General features: G+C 54.4%; 1 protein-coding gene across 11 annotated transcripts in view; it reads left to right on the plus strand.

The window, feature by feature from the left end:
* The window catches only part of GLI2 (GLI family zinc finger 2), a 247,689-nt gene that overhangs the window by 218,090 nt on the left and 10,219 nt on the right, over nucleotides 1–19,380 (plus strand). For 8 of the 11 annotated variants that reach the window (XM_057745248.1, XM_057745247.1, XM_057745249.1 and 5 more), the window contains 6 exons: nucleotides 5,788–5,989; nucleotides 7,581–7,794; nucleotides 9,154–9,276; nucleotides 12,004–12,138; nucleotides 14,668–14,736; nucleotides 16,167–16,316. In XM_057745248.1, the coding sequence (XP_057601231.1) occupies nucleotides 5,788–5,989; nucleotides 7,581–7,794; nucleotides 9,154–9,276; nucleotides 12,004–12,138; nucleotides 14,668–14,736; nucleotides 16,167–16,316 (893 nt within the window). Of the gene's footprint in view, nucleotides 1–4,439; nucleotides 4,732–4,976; nucleotides 5,498–5,787; nucleotides 5,990–7,580; nucleotides 7,795–9,153; nucleotides 9,277–12,003; nucleotides 12,139–14,667; nucleotides 14,737–16,166; nucleotides 16,317–19,380 lie in introns of those variants that run through there. The other 3 variants (XM_057745257.1, XM_057745256.1, XM_057745250.1) reach the window with 3 other exon arrangements.

Here is a 19,380-nt window from a genome sequence, read left to right on the forward strand (position 1 = left end):
CACTTTCCAGGTGAGGAACCTCAGGCCCAGAGCCCTAAGTTTCTTTGTCTCCATCACAGATCTCGGAAATGCGCTCATAAGCCTCAGCCCCACACCTCTGGGCTCCAAAGATTTGGTGCTTTCTAGTCTTCCACAAGAGGCGGGGTGTGAACAGCTAAGTGGGGCAGGTTAAGGTCCTCCGCTGGATTTCCTTAGAGCATCTCCTCAGTGAGTCCAGAAACGATCTGGGTGAAGGGCTGGACCATGCAAGAATGCGCCCTAAGCAGTGGGGATCAGAGCCCAGGAGCCCTGCCGCGGGGCTGTGTCCTGCCGTCCCCGGGGAAGGCATGTCCCAGCCCCGGGCTGTGGACAGCATCTGGCACAAAGAAGGCTCCTGGGATGTTGTGGGAGGACAGTGCCTGCCCTGCCCCTGTCCTGTGGAGCCAGACTCCTTGCATCCCTCAGCCCACATTCCTAGGTCCACAGGAGGCCCACCCAGAGCTGTGGGCGATATGCTGCTCGGTAGCCTGTTGGGACCCTGAAGTGGGTGCTGATGGCCCATCTTCCAGATGAGAAAACCGTCCAGAGAGGTCCAGCGACCCGCACAAGACACCCAGTTAGGGCCAGCAGGCAGCATCAGAACCTGGGCCTGCCTGGGTCTGGGGCCTGTTTTTACATCTTTTGCCATTCCCAGCTGCCCAGGGAAAGTGACACGACTCCCCCCCCACCCTGAGCACTCTGGGATTACCTGGGGTAACCCCTCTTCGATGGTACCTAGCAAATCCTGCCTGGAGCCACAGGTACCACTGTCATCTCTCACTGGGATGTGGAGCTCCAGGAGGCGGGCCCGAGCATCCTTGCTCGCAGCCCCTAAGGCATCCAGGCCTGTGCCTGGCAAAGTGCTGCCGGAGGGCCTGATGGGTGCATGAACTAACACACGAATGGATCAAAGAAAGAACCAGTGGACAAAACAGCGTCCAGATGCAGGTGGCGACAGGAGGGGGTAGCGTCTGGCATTCGCCCGGGTGAGGGCAGGCAGGTAGCCAGTCACCCGGAGGCTGTCGGCTATCAGAACAGGGGCATCCACAGATGAATGGACACGGTGACTCCCCACTCCCGGTCATAAATCACAGGAGAAGCCACGGGAGATGAGTGCCAGGCTTTTCTTTCTATTTAGTAATTTATCAAGGGAAGAGGCGCATTAATAAACATATTTCCCTTGAGGGGTGGGAATAACAGAGATGAATATCACTGTCAGATTTGGCCTGTTTCCTCTTGTTAGGGGCACACGAGAGGGTGGGAATCCAAATATTAGTAGCAGAATGTTTTTTTAACGTCTTACAAATATGTGTGTGTTTCTTACTTTGTATGATATTAGATCTTCCCCCCAAGGCGCACCCTTGTCTTTTTCTATTTTCCATTCACTTCATGAGTAATAGAAGTCTTTTGGATGATTCACTTTTACATCTCACGTAGAGCTGCCTTTAAAGTGAGGATGGACAAGGCGTGAACCCAGTAAATAAGAATTAAGAAGCCCAGATGGACGGATGAGTCCTTAGAGACAGATGTCCTCCTGTGTGGCTCAGTCATCTTTTCTAGATTTACTGTCCTTTATTCCATTATTAGCCCTACGCTCACCCTCATCAAATGAGTCCTCCTAGCCCCTAAAGAAGCCGTGTTGATTCAGTTTCATTTTGGAGATCTGCTGTGTTCAAGGCACTGTCCATGGTGCTGTCGTTTTGTCCCTAGACAACCCTGCAAATCAAGCCGCACTGTCCCCATTGTACAGATGGGCAAAGAGAGGCTCGGGCAGCTACTACACATCAGGCTGTCTGTGTGCTCCCACTGGTGTGTGTGTGTGTGTGTGTGTGTGTGTCTACCCTGGGCCCCCACACCCAGGAGAGCCCGCCCCCAATACCTGCCCTCCCCACCTGAGCAGAGGCAATATGGTGACAATTCTGGTGACCACTTACCTGCTTTCCAATCATTCTCTACTTCCCCTGGCTGTGTGGCCTTGGGCGGGCTACTTGTTTGTCCTGTATGAAATGAGGATCATAATAGTCCCTTCCTTACAGGATAGTTGTGAAGATTAAACGGCTTTATACTTTTAAAAGCTTAGCATAGTCCCAAGCCCCCACGGGGCACTCAGTACATACTGGCTTTAGATGGCTAAGTGTCCACTCTCCCTCGACACACCACGCCTCTGCCCCATGCCCGGCATTTAGCATCTCCCACTGGGCTCACCACTGAGCCAGCTGGATCCCCGTGTTGGGATATAACAGTGAGCGGGAGGACTGTGTCTCTAGTTCACAGAGGTGGCAGAAGCAGAAGCAACCAGACATACACGAGCAGGTGCAAACTCGCCTGGGCTACACCTATTCGCAGAGAGGGGACAGCAGGGTGCTGAGAGCATCCCAGGGGGACCTGCCCAACTCCAGGAGGTCAGCGATGGTTTCCAGGGAATGTGATGACCCAGCTGAGGGCAGAGCACTGCAGACAGAGGAAGCGGTATGTGCAAAGGCCCCGTGCAGGAGGCAGGAGGCTGGAGAGGGAGTCAGGAAGGGGCAGCCACAGGGCCACTGCGTAAGCCACGCTGAGGACTTGCGCCTTTTTCCTAATAGCAGTGGGAGCGCTGGAAAGGTTTGGGGTGGACAAACACAAAAACATGATCTCACTTGTCCTCAGTGAGGAATGTTGACTGGACAGCAGTTAGCTAAGGGCCCGGGATGCCCCGGGCAAGTGGTGGGCTAGGCTGGGGTGGTGGAAGTCGAAAGAAAGGGGGCTTCCATGGGAGAGTCAGTTATGGAGCAGGTGAGGAGGGGGAGGCATCAGACCAACTCGCGGCTCCTCTGCTCTGCTGATATATAGGTGGTAGCACCCACTGGGCCTGGCCTTGCAGGGAACAGGGAGTGTGAGCTGAATGGGGGCTGCCCTTTAGACGTGGGAGGCCAGGTAGGCAGCTGGCTGTCAGGAAGTTCACTGTCAGAGCCTCTAAAGTGAGGATTTAAAAGCGTTTGTGGTGAGAGCATCTTCCTGGCCCTGCCTCTCCCCACCTCTCTGAAGGTGGACACTACAAACACAAAAGAAGCCACACAGCAGGGCTCTTTTGGACCTGGGTTCGAATCCTGCCCTTGAGCAAGTTGCTAACCTCCCCAAGGCTCGTTTTCTTATCTGCACAGCTGGGTTTGCCTTTCAGGGGACAGTGGTGGCTGTTAATTGCAACAGTGGGTCTGAATGTCACGAAGGGGTGGCTGCTGCTGGGCTATTCATCACTCCAGAATTCAGAAGCAGGCACTTATCCAAACACCACACCAAAGGGACACACGCCGTTTCTAGTGGCTGATGGGCCAGGATGCATCTGTTCGTGGGCCAGGTTGCTCGTTCAGGTTGGTGGGTGCAGCACAGCCCAAGCGCCGGTCGGGGAGGGGGCCTGCTCCATCAGGCCCTGTGACACAGAATGAGGTTGGGTGACTTGTGTCCTGGGCGTGTGGGCTGGGATCCTTCCTGCCGCAAGACAAAGGTGGTGATGTGGTCTGAGTACGTCACCTGCTGGCCTGGGTGCCAGCCACGCTCCCGGGCCCCTCTGTGGGGCAGAGCGAGCCGGTGTTCACCAGAGCATCTATGGAGCACTTTCTCTGGACCCACCAGAGCTCTGCTCCCGAAAAGATCAACATAAGCCCCTGGCCTCTGGACCCAGAAGAATAAAGAGAGGGCCGAAAACAAAGGTGTTTAAGAAAAAGAATATTCTGAGCAACTTAACTTTTTCTTCCAACTGGGAGCTTTCCTGCAAGCACGTCATCCTTCCAGTTGAAAACAAAGTCTGTGATTACATGCATGCTACAACTGTGGCCTGTTCCAGGGTGCCCAGGCCACCTCAGCATCTGTCATCTCGTGACAGCCCAGTGACCCCGGTGCTGTTCGGGGACCCATTGTATACTCAGGTCATTGAGGAAGAGTCCATTCTTGCTCAGCTTAAGCAGTTTGCCCCATGCCACACAGCTGAGTTATATAGCAATACAGACAGGGTACCGGCCCTCACCCTACCCTGGGCAGCTGGTCTTGCACTCATCATCCCTCATCCACAGAGGAGATGGTTAAGAGAGAAGACCCCGGAGTCCCCTTCCAGCCAGAGGATTCTGGGGCCTCCTTTCTCCTCTCCACAGCTTGAGAGATGTTTCTCCCCGTGACCCATCAGTAAAGGGGCTTCCCAGATTTGCCAGCCAAGGATGGAGGGGGTGGGGGAGGGCCGGGCGTGGTTGCCCCCCTGCAAGGGCGGGAGGCAGTGGAGCAGGGGCTTGGCTGAGGCTTCTTCAGTTGGTGGCATTGGGCTTTCTAGGGGGCTGGTTGGTCCTGGGGATGGGGGTCCAGAGAGTCACAGGCCATCGTTCCTGCCCTCGGTGCTCCTGCAGCGGTGGAGACAGGCCACTGACACGCCGACCCCGTGGCCAGGACAGCCTGTATCACCCTGGAGGAGGGGACCTTCGGAGGCTGAGCAGGGCTGAGCAGGCGGAAGGGAGGAAGGCACACATCGTGAGCCTGGGAACCGCCGAGCACAGGCGTGGGGGCGGGCTGGGCCTGGCCGTGTGCAACAGACGCTGGGTTCCAGCAGCCACTGCAGCTGTTGACAGGCAACCCCTCCAGCCTAAATAGGCCTGGACGCTGCTGGAGGGAAGACGGGTGGGCAAGGGCCCCTGCCTGTGCCGGACGCACCTCCACACATCACCTGATTCACTCTTCAGCGCAGCCCTGGAGGTCAGCACTTGGAGACCCTTTACAAGGAGGAAACGGGCCCAGGGAGGGTGCGGACAGGGTGGAAAACCTTGGCAGGTGGATCCTTGCCCAGCCATGTTGTCGGATCATTTCTAGGCTGCTGTGCGTCCAGAGGGGAGACCAGAGCCCTGACTGGCAGAGGAGGGGCTGTAGGGAGGAGCAGTCTGGGGCCCTGTGGCCCCGAGAAGCAGGGAGCCTGGTCTGGGGGCAGGCCCTCCTCCCTCCCCGCAGTTATGTGTGTATGTATGGGGGAGGGGAGAGCGTCCCCACGGGCAGTCAGGTAGGGTGGGGTGTGCACACACGTGCACATGTGTTTAACGCAAGAGGTCCTCCAAGACCCAGGCGACTCCAGGAGGGAAGGGCCTCCGTATTGGAGCGCCATCTGCCTGCTGCCGGGCTGCCTCCTGCTGTGGCTCCCAGCATCTTCCCCACCGCAGACCGGCCAGGAGTCCAGGGCCAGTCTTCCAGGAAAGGGAAAAGTCACCCAATGGGATGCTCTACAGCAGTAAAAAAAAGAGCCAGTTCCTGCCACACACAGCAGCGTGGAGAAATCTCACCTGCTGATAATGTTGGATGAAACAAGCTAGATGAGAAAGAGCACTGAGAATTCCATTTATGTGATAGACGAATATGCAAAACCGGCAACGCTAAGCTGAGTGTGAGAAGCCAGGATGGTGGCTGCCCCTGGGGAGGGTCCGGAAGGGGCGCTGGCTGAGCCCCTCTTCTTGGCCCGATGCTGGCATCACAGGTGGGTTCCCTTTGTCAGAGGCCCCCGAGCAGTTCACTTACGGTTTGTAACTTGGCTGTCGTGCCTTAAGCGTTGCTGGGCCCCGTCCTGGCCTCTGCACCAGGTGCGGACAGGCCCATCGTACAGATGAGCAAACGGAGGCCGAGAGAGGCCTGTGCCCCAGAGCCCCCCGCTGGACGGGGCAGAGCCGCAGCACCCGTCAGACCATCTCCACCCCCAGCCCCCCTCCCCCATCCCATCCCTGCTGCAAGCACAGTCACGCTGACGCCCTTGGCTTGGCTGTCCCGCAGTGTCACGTTTCTCCAGCCCCCGGGTGACACCCCGCCTGAGCCGCAAGCGGGCACTGTCCATCTCCCCGCTCTCAGACGCCAGCCTCGACCTGCAGCGCATGATCCGGACCTCGCCCAACTCGCTGGTGGCCTACATCAACAACTCGCGCAGCAGCTCGGCTGCCAGCGGCTCCTACGGGCACCTGTCGGCCGGCACTCTCAGGTGAGCCCGGCCTGCGAGCTGGGGCCGGGAATGGGAGCCGGGCTGGGGCCCAGTGGGGAGGGTCCATGCTGGTCACCCCAGGAGAAAGACAGGACTTGTGTGTTTTTTTAATTTTATCAAAGTCTTGTTGATTTACAGTGTTGTGTTAGTTTCTGTACAGCAAAGTGATTTAGTTATACATATATATGTATGTGTGTATATATATATACACACACACACACATTCTTTTTCATATTCTTTTCCACTATGGTTTATTACAGGATATTGAATAGAGTTCCCTGTGCTGTACAGTAGGATCTCATTGTTTGTAGGACTTGTTGTATTTGTAAGTCAGCCTACTTGCGACTATTCCATGAATTCAAAACCAGTAGTGATGACATGGAAACGTGTCCACATTTGGGTACATCTTCATAGGCCTGTTATTCAGCCACCAAACGATTTCTAATGTGATTAGTAACCCTTACTGGGCCTGTCGTGAAAGAGTCCATCATGAAGTCAAAGGTGACTTTCCTAGTATTTCAGCAGGTGTCACTGACCAGCATCAGGGCCACTGGAGGCGTGACACTGAGTTGGCCTGCACGTCTCTGGGCTGGCAGAGGCTCCCCTCTGTGCAGCCCTCGGCTGTTCAGAGGACTCAGGCCCCATGGCTGAAACCCATGCCCTTCCCGTGGCCCTCTTGAAAGAGGCCAGGGCTGGAGGGGCTTAGGAATGTCAGGAGAGCTCAGCCCCAGGACCTGGAGATGAGGAGTGGTAACAATTATATCAGTTATCTTTTGGCTGCATGACCAAACAATGTAAAAAACTTAGCAGTTTCAAACGACAGTAAGCATTTGGCATCTCAGCCCATATCCGAGGGTCAGGCGCGTGAGACTGGCTTAGCCTCAGGACTCTCACGAGGCTGCAGTCCAGATGTTGGCCAGGGCCATAGTCACCTGGAGACTTGACTGGGCCTGAACATCGGTTTCCAGGATGGCTCACCCTCGGGGCTGTTGGCACAAGCTTTAGTTCCTCTTCACGGGAGCCTCTCCACACGCTGCTTGAGCATCCTCACCACAGCGGCCGGCTTCCCCACCCCCCACCCCCAGAGGGAGTGAGCCCAGAAAGCAAGGAGGAAGCCTTGGCATCTTCTATGACTTAGCCTCAGAGGGTACCATTTCTCCCTCAAAGAGTGGCCTGTATGCAGGTGGCATGGTAGAGCTCAGAGGTGCAGTAGGAGTTCAAGAAGAGAGAGGACGATGGGAGCCGGAGGACTTGGGACACACTTCCTGGGGGAGGGGGCATTAGAACGGGGTTAAATTATCACGGAGCATCAGTGATGCAGGGGCACATCTCACGCGGCAGAGAGCAAAGGGCCGGGGTGTGGGGACCGACCTGCCAGGGGCGAAGGCTGCGTCCTGGGGCAGGGCCTGGGGGCTACACATAGAAGGGGAGGGCTGAGACAGCCGGCAGTGGCGAGTCACAGCCGGTACTTGAGTGAGGTAAAGCCACGGCGGCCGAGAGGTCAACAACGTGCCCGTCCCGATCCCTGGACAGGGTCCTGTCTGCCCCCACCCCTACCCGCCTCCATCACCTTGTCTGCCCTTCTCTGCAGCCCGGCCTTCACCTTCCCCCACCCCATCAACCCCGTGGCCTACCAGCAGATCCTGAGCCAGCAGAGGGGCCTGGGCTCGGCCTTCGAACACACACCACCCCTGATCCAGCCCTCGCCCACCTTCCTGGCCCAGCAGCCCGTGGCCTTCGCCTCCATCAGTGCCATGTCCACCCAGCTCAGTAGCGGCAGCAACTGTCTGAGCGATGCCAACCAGGTAGGTGGGTGTGGGGAACGGGGCGGGCGGAGGAGGACAACACCAGCTACTCATCTGCACCCAGTGAAGGCCAGTCATGGCCATCTCATGCCAGGAACTTGTGGAAGGACTCTGGGCGCAGGGCTGGCTGGCATGGTGCGTCTGTGCAGAGATCACTTGATCAAACGGGCCTCGGGCTGAAGACCCGGTCAGGAGACCCAGGCTGGGTCCTCACACCGCCCTCACTCACCATGGGCAAGCGCGCAGCCTCAGTCCTTTGGCCGCCTGTCCAGCAAACATAACGAGTAGTTGGAGAAACCCTAGAATTTAGACTCGGGCATCATGTAGGGACCTCTACGTAGCAGGTAACACAGAAGGATGGTGTTACATGGATGGATTCACGGGTAATTAACATCATGCAGCTTAGTTTTAGAGCGTGAGTTTACCGAAAGTCATCGTCTTTGACCTTCCCAGTGGGCCTTGGAGATGCCCGGGTCGCTCACATGGTGCCTGGCACACGCGCGAGCAGTGCCGTGAGCATTTGGTGAATGAATGACGTCCTGTTTAGCAGATGAGGAAATGGAGTTGGGGTCCCAGAGACAGTATTAGATCGTGGGAAGGGCACAGGCCGCGGAATCAGGTCGTGTTTTGAACCCTGACTTGCCTGAAAGCTCTTCCAGCCTGAGCTCACGCGCCTGCAGGGTGGGGCCTGCCGCCTGTATTGGGTCACTGTGTCCGGGTCCACCTGGGTGCTGGTTGCCACTCGCAATGACAGCCCTTGAGGCGAAGCAGCTGCCCAGGCCACCCAGCTGGCGGGGCAGAGCCTGGAAGTGACCACGTGCTGGGGAGGAAAGACCAGAGGCCATGCAGTCTAGAAGTGGCTCTTTTCCAGAACGTTCTCCCCAGAGCTCTATGTGGCCACCTGGCACCTCCCCCAGATGGTGGCTGTCGGCTCTTGTCACATCCCCTGACACCGCAGCGCTGAGCCACTTGTCCTGAGGAGCGAAGCTCTTCTGTCCTGCTCCCAGGGCTGTCCAGGCCCTGTGTCCTCAGACCCAGAGCCACCCCTGACCAGGAGGGCTGAGAAGTTGAGGCCACTGAGTTAGGAGTGGGGGGGTCCCCAGCGTTGGTCGAAGACAGGCTGTCTGCACCATCTCCGTGGGGGTGGGGGCTGCGTGGTGGGGAGAAGGTCTGGGCACTCCTGGCCGTGCCCCTGGCCAGAGGACCAAGCTGGAGGGGGAGCTCGGTTTCTGAAACGGCACACACAAGCGCTGGCCTGGATGGTCTACGGGGGGAGGGTCCAAGGGTAAAGCCCAAGCAGAACTTGGGGTGCCCCCACCTGCCCCCCGTGATGGGCCCCCCCGTGCTCCCCTCCCCCAGAACAAGCAAAGCAGCGAGTCGGCCGTGAGCAGCACCGTCAACCCCCTCGTCATTCACAAGCGCAGCAAGGTCAAGACCGAGGCCGAGGGCCTGCGGCCAGCCTCCCCACGGACCCTGACACAGGTAACCTGCCGGCCATCCTGGCTGTGCTCGGGCGGGGGCCGGGCCTCGTCTCCCGGGGCAGCTGCCTTAGGGCCATGACCCTGTTGAGAACAGGTGATGGACGGCAGCCTGCGTGAATGAATGAGCGAAGGAGTAAACCAGAGAGGGTGGGGCGGACACACCTGCAGCTCTGGGAGGACCGGGGCTGTGTCCCCAGCTCCCCACACCCTGCATGTGCTCATCAAACACCTGTGGAGGGAGGGAAGGAAGGAGGGGAGAGAGGAAGGGAGGGAGGAAGGAAGGAAGGGAGGAAGGGAGAGAAGGAGGGAGGGAGGAAGGGAGAGAAGGAGGGAGGGAGGAAGGAAGGAGGGAGGGAGGGAGGGAGGAAAAGAAGGAAGGAAGCTGGGGCTGCAGCCATCGCCCCCCCAGCACAAGCCCCAGGCCACCTGAGTTGTTCATGACCCCTGAATGGCTCAGGCCCCTGCGCGCATGCGGACCTCTGGGGCAGGCCTCTCGTGGTGCCAGGTCTCCACCTGTTACTACAGACTCAGCAGCTATAGCACCGAGGGTCCTGGGGGCCTGTGGTCCCCGTCTCCCCTACATCTGCCAGACCATCCTTTATGAAACCTGTAAACCATCGGGTGTGCTCCAGGCACTTAATTTTTATGAAATATTGGGTTCTGTTATTGTCAACAAACAGAGGCTTTGGTGACAAATTCTTCTCCCCTCACTGACGCCAAAGCGTCTCCGCGTGATGCATGGTCTCCAAGCAGCCGGCCATCACTGGGGGCCGTTGAAATTGATGAGGATGGTGCGCCTCCAGGGGAGATAAACGGACTGGAGCTGCGGGGCCAGGGCTGCGGGGAGGCGCTCAGCACCGAGGAGCCCCCTGCCCCGCCCCCTCTACCCCGGGGGCTGCACAGAGCCCTCCCTCCTGCTTGGCTCGGCTCCTGCCTCGTGCCATGGAAGGACAGCCGTTTATCACAAGGAGGTTGTCACCATGTCATGCAGTGTCCTGATTCAGCGACCTGACTCCTTTGCTCCCTGACTCATTTGCAATGTGGATGGGCTTGCTTTCTCTTGGCAATGCAATGGCACCAGTACCTCCTCAGCTTCAGCCCTCAGGTTCCTGGGCGGGGATGCTGCCCAGCTCCATCCGGAAGCCCAGGCCCACCTCCTGCCCCTGTGCCGTCCTCCACTCAGGTCCAGCTGGTAGCTTCCTCACAGCTTCTCTGCAATAAGCAGGGCAGACAGCTTGCGGAGTAAGACGTCTGTTTCCAGTGTTTCTGGAAGTGCAGAGGCGTTAGGAGGGCCAATCCTCCCACGGCTAGAGATTCGGGACAGAGGCATTCCTGCCACTCCTTTTAACATGGACCCAGTGCCGCCCAGTGCCGCCCGGGGACTTACTGGACCACAGATCATTGTTTTCCTTTTCCAGAACACGTGCATTGATTGTAAGGTGCTCTGGGAAACGACACCCAGAAGCCACCCCCTGGCGGAGCCCTTTGCAACCTCAGGTGGAAAGCCAGTCTGGGGTGTGAGTCTGCACAGGCCAGGGTTGGGGGTCACGAGGCCGGTTTCTGCTCCAAAAATGGGCTCAGCTTCAGGAGGGAGGCTGAGACAGGGGCTGTGGCCTCTGTTTCATTAACTCCCTGGAGCTTGTGGGGGCTGGCGTGGGGAGAAGGTGTCTGTCCCCACTTAGCCTGAGCTATGAATGCTTCTTCTGGAGGCTCTTTTGAAAGACAGAACGTTCCTGCTGTTTTGGAAATAGTTTGGACGTAAAGCAAGTCACCCTAACATCTGCCCTTTTGCCTGGCTTTGCTCTGAGCCTGCCCACAGGCTGTATCCCCAGGGGATACTGGGGAGGCCTCTGCCTGCTCTGGGGGTCTCACCGGGCCCCTGCCCACATCCCCGCTCTGGGTACTACCCAGCCTGCCCCATGTCGCCTACTTGGAGGCTGACCCCTGCCAGCTCTGCTGGCGTCAGCTGGGATGGGGTGGCCCTGTGGGGTTGACCTGAAGTCTGTTGCTGGTTTGGGAGGAAAAGCCTTTGTCCCCTTTGAAAGGAATTCCAGGTGCCTGTGGTCAGCAGAAGGCCCATCTCAGGGGCCTTTCCTTTCCACTGAAATGGGCACACGTGGGCCCCATCATGGCCGGCAGACATGAGCCCAGATCTCGGCGGCCACAAACTCACTGTGTCCTGGAGGGAGCCGGTCCGCCTCTGCTGGAACATCATACAAGAATACAAACGCCCACATTTTAGGGCTGTTGCAGGGAGGCCCAATGCTGGGAGAGTGTGCGAGTGCCATGTGGGCCCCTGCGGGGAGGGGAGAGTGTGAGGGTAAGGCCAGGCCAATGCGTGCGGAGTTTCCTCTTGCCACCAGACCGGAGCCGACCCTGTACACACTATAAATACAAATGTCCCCCCGCAAGCCTGAGGGGGCCTGTCCTGGCCCTCCCCAGAGGAAACCCCACCAGATAAGCAAAAGTCACTGCCCTCCTGTATCCTGTTCTCCTATCCACGTCTGCTGATGCAGGATGTCACGGGACTCCTTGGTGATGACAAGCTTGCACGTGTGCCTGCGTGCTTGTGCATGCGTGCGTGTGATGTGTATGTGAGCATGGGCGTGGCCGCACCCATACCAGCCCATGGGTCCTCGGCACAGCCTTCCCGGGGCTAATAGTGGCCTTTCCTCGGGGCCAGGTGGCTGGATGTGGCTCATGTGGGTGTGCTCTGCCCACCCCCCAGGAGCAGCTGGCTGACCTCAAGGAGGACCTGGACCGGGACGACTGTAAGCAGGAGGCTGAGGTGGTCATCTATGAGACCAACTGCCACTGGGAGGACTGCACCAAGGAGTACGACACCCAGGAGCAGCTGGTGCATGTAAGTCCCCAAGCACCTGTGGCCTGCCTGCCGGGGGCTGAGCCCCGGCCGCACAGGGCCTGGAGCTTCCAGGCCACCTGCTAGAGAGCAGGGGCTCCCAGAGATGCCTGGGCCACCTCCTGTGCAAGTGGGAGGCATGATTTGTTACCTAGGCCTTACTTATTTCTAAGAGGGGACTTATAAATACATAGATAGTACAAGAGATTTTAAAAAATGATGAGAAAATTAGAAGGAAAAGAACAATAAAATGAAGCCTGGAGTAAAGTGAGTATTAAAAACCAAGTGCTCTGAGCTATCGTTTACATACACATCTTTTTTTTTTTTTTTCCTGGAGCTTCCTGGCAGCCAATGCAAAGAGGGAAATAAGATTAGTTAAGCCGTCCAGCACCCACACAATAATAACAAACCTGACTCTGAAACCTGAAAAGAACTTCCTCCCATGGAGGAAGAAGTTGGTCACTCCCCCTTGGAGATGATTCACAGATACCCAGTGTAGATGGGTGTTTACACCCAAACAAGGAGGGGGCTGCTTAAAAATGCCTGGATACTGATGATCAGGAGACTGGAGGAGCTGTGGGAGCTGGGTGTGCCCTTCAGGGTCTGTGTCTAAACTCTCTACAGCAGCAGTGATCAGGGCTAACTTGTGCAGTGTAAACAGCAAAAACAGGGGCTCAAGATAGGTGACTGGCTTCCAACCTGGCTCCAGCACACCTAGCCAAGTGGTTCTGAACAAGTGACGGGACCTCTGTGAGCCTCGGTGTTTTCTCCTGTGAGGAGAGCAAAGCCCACCCTGCAGAGGAGTAAAGGTTGACCATGATACCAGCATAAACACTTAGCAGAGAGCAACCCTCACACACGGTCATTCCCTCCTGGCTCCTCCTCCCTGTTCCCCACACTAGCCCTGAGGTGTTCCCTCCTCTGCATCCAGAAAGGAACTGACAGTCAAGAGTAAGCCTCCCCAACGCCAGTGCACACTCCCTAGTGAGTGAGTGTCCACAGAGATGAAACTTACACCAAGCTGCAAGCTCAGGCCCACTCAGCAACTACCTTACATTTTAACTAATTTAACTGTAAATTTGAGTTAGCTACCTGACACTTTTTAAATGTTTAAAAAATGATGTAAGTATTACATGAACATGTTCTGTTTATAATCAAATTGAGTGCTACGGACGTATACAAACTATAGAGTGAAAATTCCCTTACCCTCTCTTTCCTCACCTCCAGAGACAAGCATAGTGCAAAGTTGAATGTGGATCCTCCAGATGGCTTCTGTTCACACACACACACACACAAGCTCACACGCTGGTTGCACCCAGAAGCCATGCCACGGGAGTCGCCTCCTCCCCAGCTCTGTGAAATCACCATTTAAGACACCGTCCACTCCCCCTGCTTCCTTTCCTCATGGGCTTGCTCTCAAAGCCTGTAGGTTTCTTTTGCGTTGGGGTTTTTCTCCCCAAATTCTCATCCAGGGGACTGGAATTTCTTGGCAAACCTATTGCTGATGTTGAATCTGTAAATCAGGGTCTTATCTAATCCCCTGGGACTCAACCATAATTTTCAATCTATACTACCTCTTCAGGTTAAACAAGTCTTGAGGTGGAGTAGGGGCCATTGGAGCTATGAGCTGTGAGACAAATCAGATTAGATGAAAGGAGGAAAAAGAGAAGATCTAGGGCCAGGAGAAGGCGCAGGCAGAGGTGTGGAGAGGAGGGTGTAAGAGGTGCGGTCATCAAGGTATGGTCAGCCTCAAAGAGCGGGAAGGGGATTCCTCAAGTAAAGGCAGAGGGTCCAGACGTGGGAAGAAGGGCTCCAGCTGCAGGCTCCTGCCTGAGCCCAGGGCTGTCACTGGGGCTGTAGGTGACCACCTGCACCTGGCCCTGAGGGAGCAGGCTCCTGTGACTGGGGGGGTGGGGGTGGGGGGGTGGCAGGCTGCTCTGCCCAGCTCCGTCTTTCTCTCTCTCTCTCTGCTCCCTGGGAAGATGGATGGCCTGGGCACACACGCGAGCTGGAGCCCCCAGTCAATTATTAACAATTTGTTGCCAAGTAAACCAATAAGAAAAAAATGAAAGGCATTGTCAGGAAGCATTTTTATCATTTGAGAGGCTTTCAAAATGGAAAGTGAGGCTAATATGATAAGATTTCCCTGAAAGTTCAAAGCGCCGTGGATTTTGCCTGCTCTGATGTCGGCATTTGTATGCGCACCCAGGGCACGAGGGCGCAGCGGTTTTCTGTCTTGCGAGAAGAGGGGCTGCTGGTGTCCAGATGCTCAGCCTTGTAGGTTACAAAGATGTACAGCAGCACTGTCCAGTAGAAAGACACCACCAGCCCCAGTGACAGCCCACATGTAATCTCACATTAGCTAGGAGCATATTTAAACCACGTGAAAGGAAACAGGTGAAATTAATTGGATTCATGTATTTTGTTTAACCAGATATAGCTAATACTATCTTTTCTGCATGCAATCAACATAAAACAAAATTACTGACATGTTTCACATCCTTTTTTTTTCATTCTCAGTCTTTGAAATAGGTGTGTGGTTTACACTTGCAGCCCACCCTGGTTGGGACCAGCCACCTTTCAGGGGTGCAACAGCCACAGGTGGAGAATGGTCACCAAATGGGGCAGTGCGGGTCCAGAGGTGGTGGAAATGAAAGCTGGGAGAGGGAGCTGGGGGCCGAGGATGGGGCTGGAAGGGCAGAGAACGGGGCCTCCGAGACCTGTGTGTGCCACCCTCCCAGCTCTCTGAGGACCTGAGCTCCAGGAAGGACTAGGATGGGGCCCCCACAGGCTCCCTTGTGACGGCTAGAGAGAACCCCCAGCGGAGAGGACCACTATACTTTTTTCACTCTACCGTGTGAGTGACAAATGCCACTGTTCCTATTCCCCAGTTAAATAGGCAACCCGAAAGATTAAGGACATAAAATCCGGAGGCCCCACCCACGTATCAATCAACGCATCCCAAGCTTATTAGCCCTGCTCCAGTGAGGACTGCAGACTTCAGTTAAATCATCAAAGCAAGTAACTGGAAACCAAATGTCCTACTCAGGGCGGCTTGCTCTGTTACCTGGGACAGAAAACCTCCGTGGCCCATTGTTCCCCATCACAAGGAGAAACTGCCCCGGGGGTGCACACAGATGATAGGCCCAAGGCAGATGCAGACGGTGTGGGTGCAGGGGCTGAGAAAAAAGAAAAAGTTCACCCCACGTTCCTGGCCAGGGCAGTGCTGGCTGGGGTGTGTCTGAGGACCATTCGTCCAGGAAAGGCTTACCGGCCATGCACTTCCCAGCTGCGCCGAGATGGCCCCACCTGTCCTGAGCACCAGGCCCCACCACCACTGCAGGACCAGCTGGATGACTTAGGCTGTCCCTCCTTGCTCTCCCGGGCCACACTGTCAGGGTCAGACTCTAGCTTTATCCCTGGCAGGGCACTTTAACAACCTGGGCTTTTGTGAAAAGGGGACAAAGCTGTCAACCCATGGGTCACTGTCAAAGGAGAGACAAGGATGCATTTATGTTTCTGTTACAGTAAACATGTTGAGGAATTCCTTGGCGGTCCAACGGTGGGCTCAGGACTCTGTGCTTTCACTGCCAAGGGCCTGGGTTCCATCCCTGGTCGGGGAACTAAGGTCCCCCAAGCCCCAGCCAAAAAGAAAAACAAAACGGTTATTTAAAAACTTCTGGAGCTATAGGGGCAAGCGCGGGAGAGGATTCTCATGCCCCCACTGTGTGCGTGTCTGCCTCACCACAGCTAATGAGTGCCTACTGTTTGCAGCCTGGAAGCATCATCATAACCACCAGTTCCCCACAGACCAGAGCCTAGAGCCCAGATTGGGATGAGCGGGGGTGGCTTTGACCATCATGGAGGGTCACTTTGAGGACTAATTGGAAATTGCAGCCCAGATAATTCACGAGGAGGCGTGGCCAGCACATGGATGCCGGCCCACGGGGTGGGTGGTCTACACAGACCAGGTGGGGTCTAGAGGGGTGGGTGGCCGGGCTCACCCCTCACCGTGGGCTTGTTCCTGGCAGCACATCAACAACGAGCACATCCACGGGGAGAAGAAGGAGTTCGTGTGCCGCTGGCAGGCCTGCACACGGGAGCAGAAGCCCTTCAAGGCGCAGTACATGCTGGTGGTGCACATGCGCAGACACACGGGCGAGAAGCCCCACAAGTGCACGGTGAGTGGCCGCGGGCCATCTGCCAGGTGCTGTGGGTCAAGTGGACCTGGTGGAACAGCTGTTAGGACAGGCCTTGCTGACAGGGAGTGCTGTCTGCTCCTGCCCAGTCGTGGGTCCTGCGGCCCCGTCGTCTGTCTGCTGCCCTAAACCTTCCGCTTATTCTCCCTGGGGGGGCGGCTTGTGCATCTTGGTACCTGCAGTAGGGGTGTGCTGTTGTCTCTGTGGTTGTGTCTGCGTGACCAGGAGCCCCAAAGCACCCCTGTGCCCCTACTCGGCTGGGTGGCCCTGGCAAAGAGCCAGCTTGGTAGCTCCCTGCAGCCTGTCCTCTGCACAGAAGAGAGTTTCATTGGAGATTCACAGATTGAGCGGTGGTGGATTAAAAGTCACCTTGGTTGAGTTTTTTCTAAAAGATGTGAACACAACAAGACCTTTTAGACAGTCTCCCTTATGGCGTCAGTAGGATTTGTGATTCTATTTGGTGAGACCTTTTTTTAACACACAGGAATTGCTCCCCCTTTCAAAGGAGAGGTGGTCCTGTGACGCACTGCTGTGACAGTGGCAGCGGCCTCTGGGAACTCTTCTTTGTGAGTGACCATATTCACAGATTCTGAGACATACACTTTGTTCTCATTTTAATGACTCTCAAATCAGTCTGTCTTAAAATCAGTGGTGCCCAGGCTTCAATGAAATACACTACCTTTGTTGGTAAGGTTTTTTTTTTCAATTGAGATAAAATTCACATACCATAAAGTTCACCCTTTTTTAAAAAGTGTATAACTTAGTGATTTTGAGCGAATTCACAAAGTTGTGCAGCCTTCACCACTAGCTAATTCCAGGACATTTTCATCACCCCCAAAAGAAACCCCGTACCCAGTAGCAGTCACCTCCCAGTCCCCCTCCTCTGCATCTCCTGACCACCACTAATCTGCTTTCTGTCTCTATCAATGTGCTTATTGTGGTCAGTTCATAAAAATGGAATCATACAATGTATAGCTTTTGTGTCTTTTCCTTCACTTAGCATGTTTTTAAGTTTCATCCGTGTAGTATCATGTATGAGTATTTCACTTCTTTTGTGGCTAAATAATTATCCACTGTGGACGGATTGCAATTTTTTATCCATTCATCAGTTTGTGGCTATTTGTATTGCTTTCACTTTTTGGCTGTTAAGGCTGCTGTGAGCACTCACATTGAAGTATTTGTGTGGATATATGTTTTCATTTTCTTACGTATTTACCTAAGAGTGGAATTGCAGGGTCCTAGAGGAACTCTATGTGTAACTTTTCGAGGACCTGCCAGACAGTCATCCAAAAAGGCTGCACCCTTTTACATTCCCACCAGCTATAGGTGAAAGTTCTGATTTCTCCACATCCTCATCAACACATGTTGTTACCTGCCTTTCAGTTACCTAGTCATCCTAGTGGGTGTGAAATTGCATCTCGTGGTTTTGATGAGCATTTCCCTAATGACAGACGATGTTGCTCATCTTTTTATATGCTTGTTGGCCATTTGTGTATCTTCTTTGGAGAAACGTCTACTCCAATATTGTGCCCATTTTTAAATTGATTACTTGTCTTTTTATTGCTGACTTGTAGTAATTTTACTAGACCCTGTTTGGATATATGATTTGCAAATAGTTTCTCCCATTTATAGGTTTTCTTTTGATTTTCTTCGTGGTTTCCTTTGACGCATAAAAGTTTTTAATTTTGACAAAGTCCAGTGTTTTCATTGCTTGTGCTTTTGGTGTCATATCTAAGAAGCCATTGCCTAATCCAAGGTCACAAAGATTTATCCCTATATTTTCTTCTGTGAGTTTTATAGTTAATAGATATAGGGTTTTACTTATATAAACATGTAAATATATACGTGTATACTTTTAATAGGGTAGTTCTTCCCTTTAGGTCTTTGACCAGTTTTGAGTTAATGTTCGTACATGGTGTGAAGTAAGGGTCCACCTTCATTCTGCTGCATGTTGTTACACAGTTGTCCCAACCCCATTTGTTGAAGAGACTGTTCTCTCCCCATCGGATGGTCTCAACACCCTTGCTGAAACCCAGTTGACCCTAAATGTGTGAGTTTATTTCTGAACTCTCAGTTCTCTTCCATGGGTCACTGCATCTGTCCTTATACCAGTACCCAACATGGCCCTTTTTTTTAAATTGAAGTACAGTTGATTTACAATGTTGTGTTAATTTCTGCTGTACAGCAGAGTGACTCAGTTATACACATATATACATTCTTTTTTATTTTCTTTTCCATGATGGTTTATCCCAGGAAATTACACCGGTAGCTTGATGACCATAGCTTTATCGTAAGTTTTGAAATTGGGAAGTATCAGTCCTCCAAACTGGTCCTCCTTTTGCAAGATTGTTTTGGCTCTTCTGGGTCCTTTGCAGCAAGTTACTTTCTTAACAACCTGAGTGGTAGCACACCATAGTCCTCTGGTACGAGCTGTGAGCTGCAGAAACAGATAGAAGACATTGGAGCCAAGTGTGCCCAGTCAAACTGGTCCAGAATAAAGGGGAGGATGCGAAGAATGAGACCGTTCCTGCTGGGGTTTACGTGTCATTTTGGGGGTAATTTTTACAGCTACATTGGATGCAGTTGCGGTGTCTTTGGAATAGGCACCTCCTGCAATGATCCTCCCTCCCTCCCTCCCTGCCCCTCTCTCTGTCTCCCTCTTTTCTTCCTTTCCTAAAATGTTTCTTGAGTGCCACAAATGTTTCTCTTCATCAGGCACTAAGTCCTAGGAACACAGAAATGAACAAGACCTAGAAGGTACCTACTCTTGGGGAGTTTATACCCTAGTGGGAAGGCCAGATAACAATATGATTAAGATAATTATAAACTGCATTAGGGATTATAAAGAGAAAAGGGTGGTATTATAATTAAGAAAATCAGAGAACTGCTCTAGGAGAAGATGACCTCAAAGATTGAGGGGGAGTGGGCCAGGCCAAGGCCGGGGGGGTGGGGGCAGGGAAAGGTTCCAGCCAGAGGCGACAGTCTGTGCCAAGGACCCCTCGCCGGGAAGAACTTTGTGAGGTCAAGGACCAGAGAGGAGCAAGGG

The sequence above is a fragment of the Hippopotamus amphibius genome, chromosome 8 (genome assembly GCF_030028045.1).
Source record: "Hippopotamus amphibius kiboko isolate mHipAmp2 chromosome 8, mHipAmp2.hap2, whole genome shotgun sequence".
Taxonomy (NCBI): Eukaryota; Metazoa; Chordata; class Mammalia; order Artiodactyla; family Hippopotamidae; genus Hippopotamus; species Hippopotamus amphibius.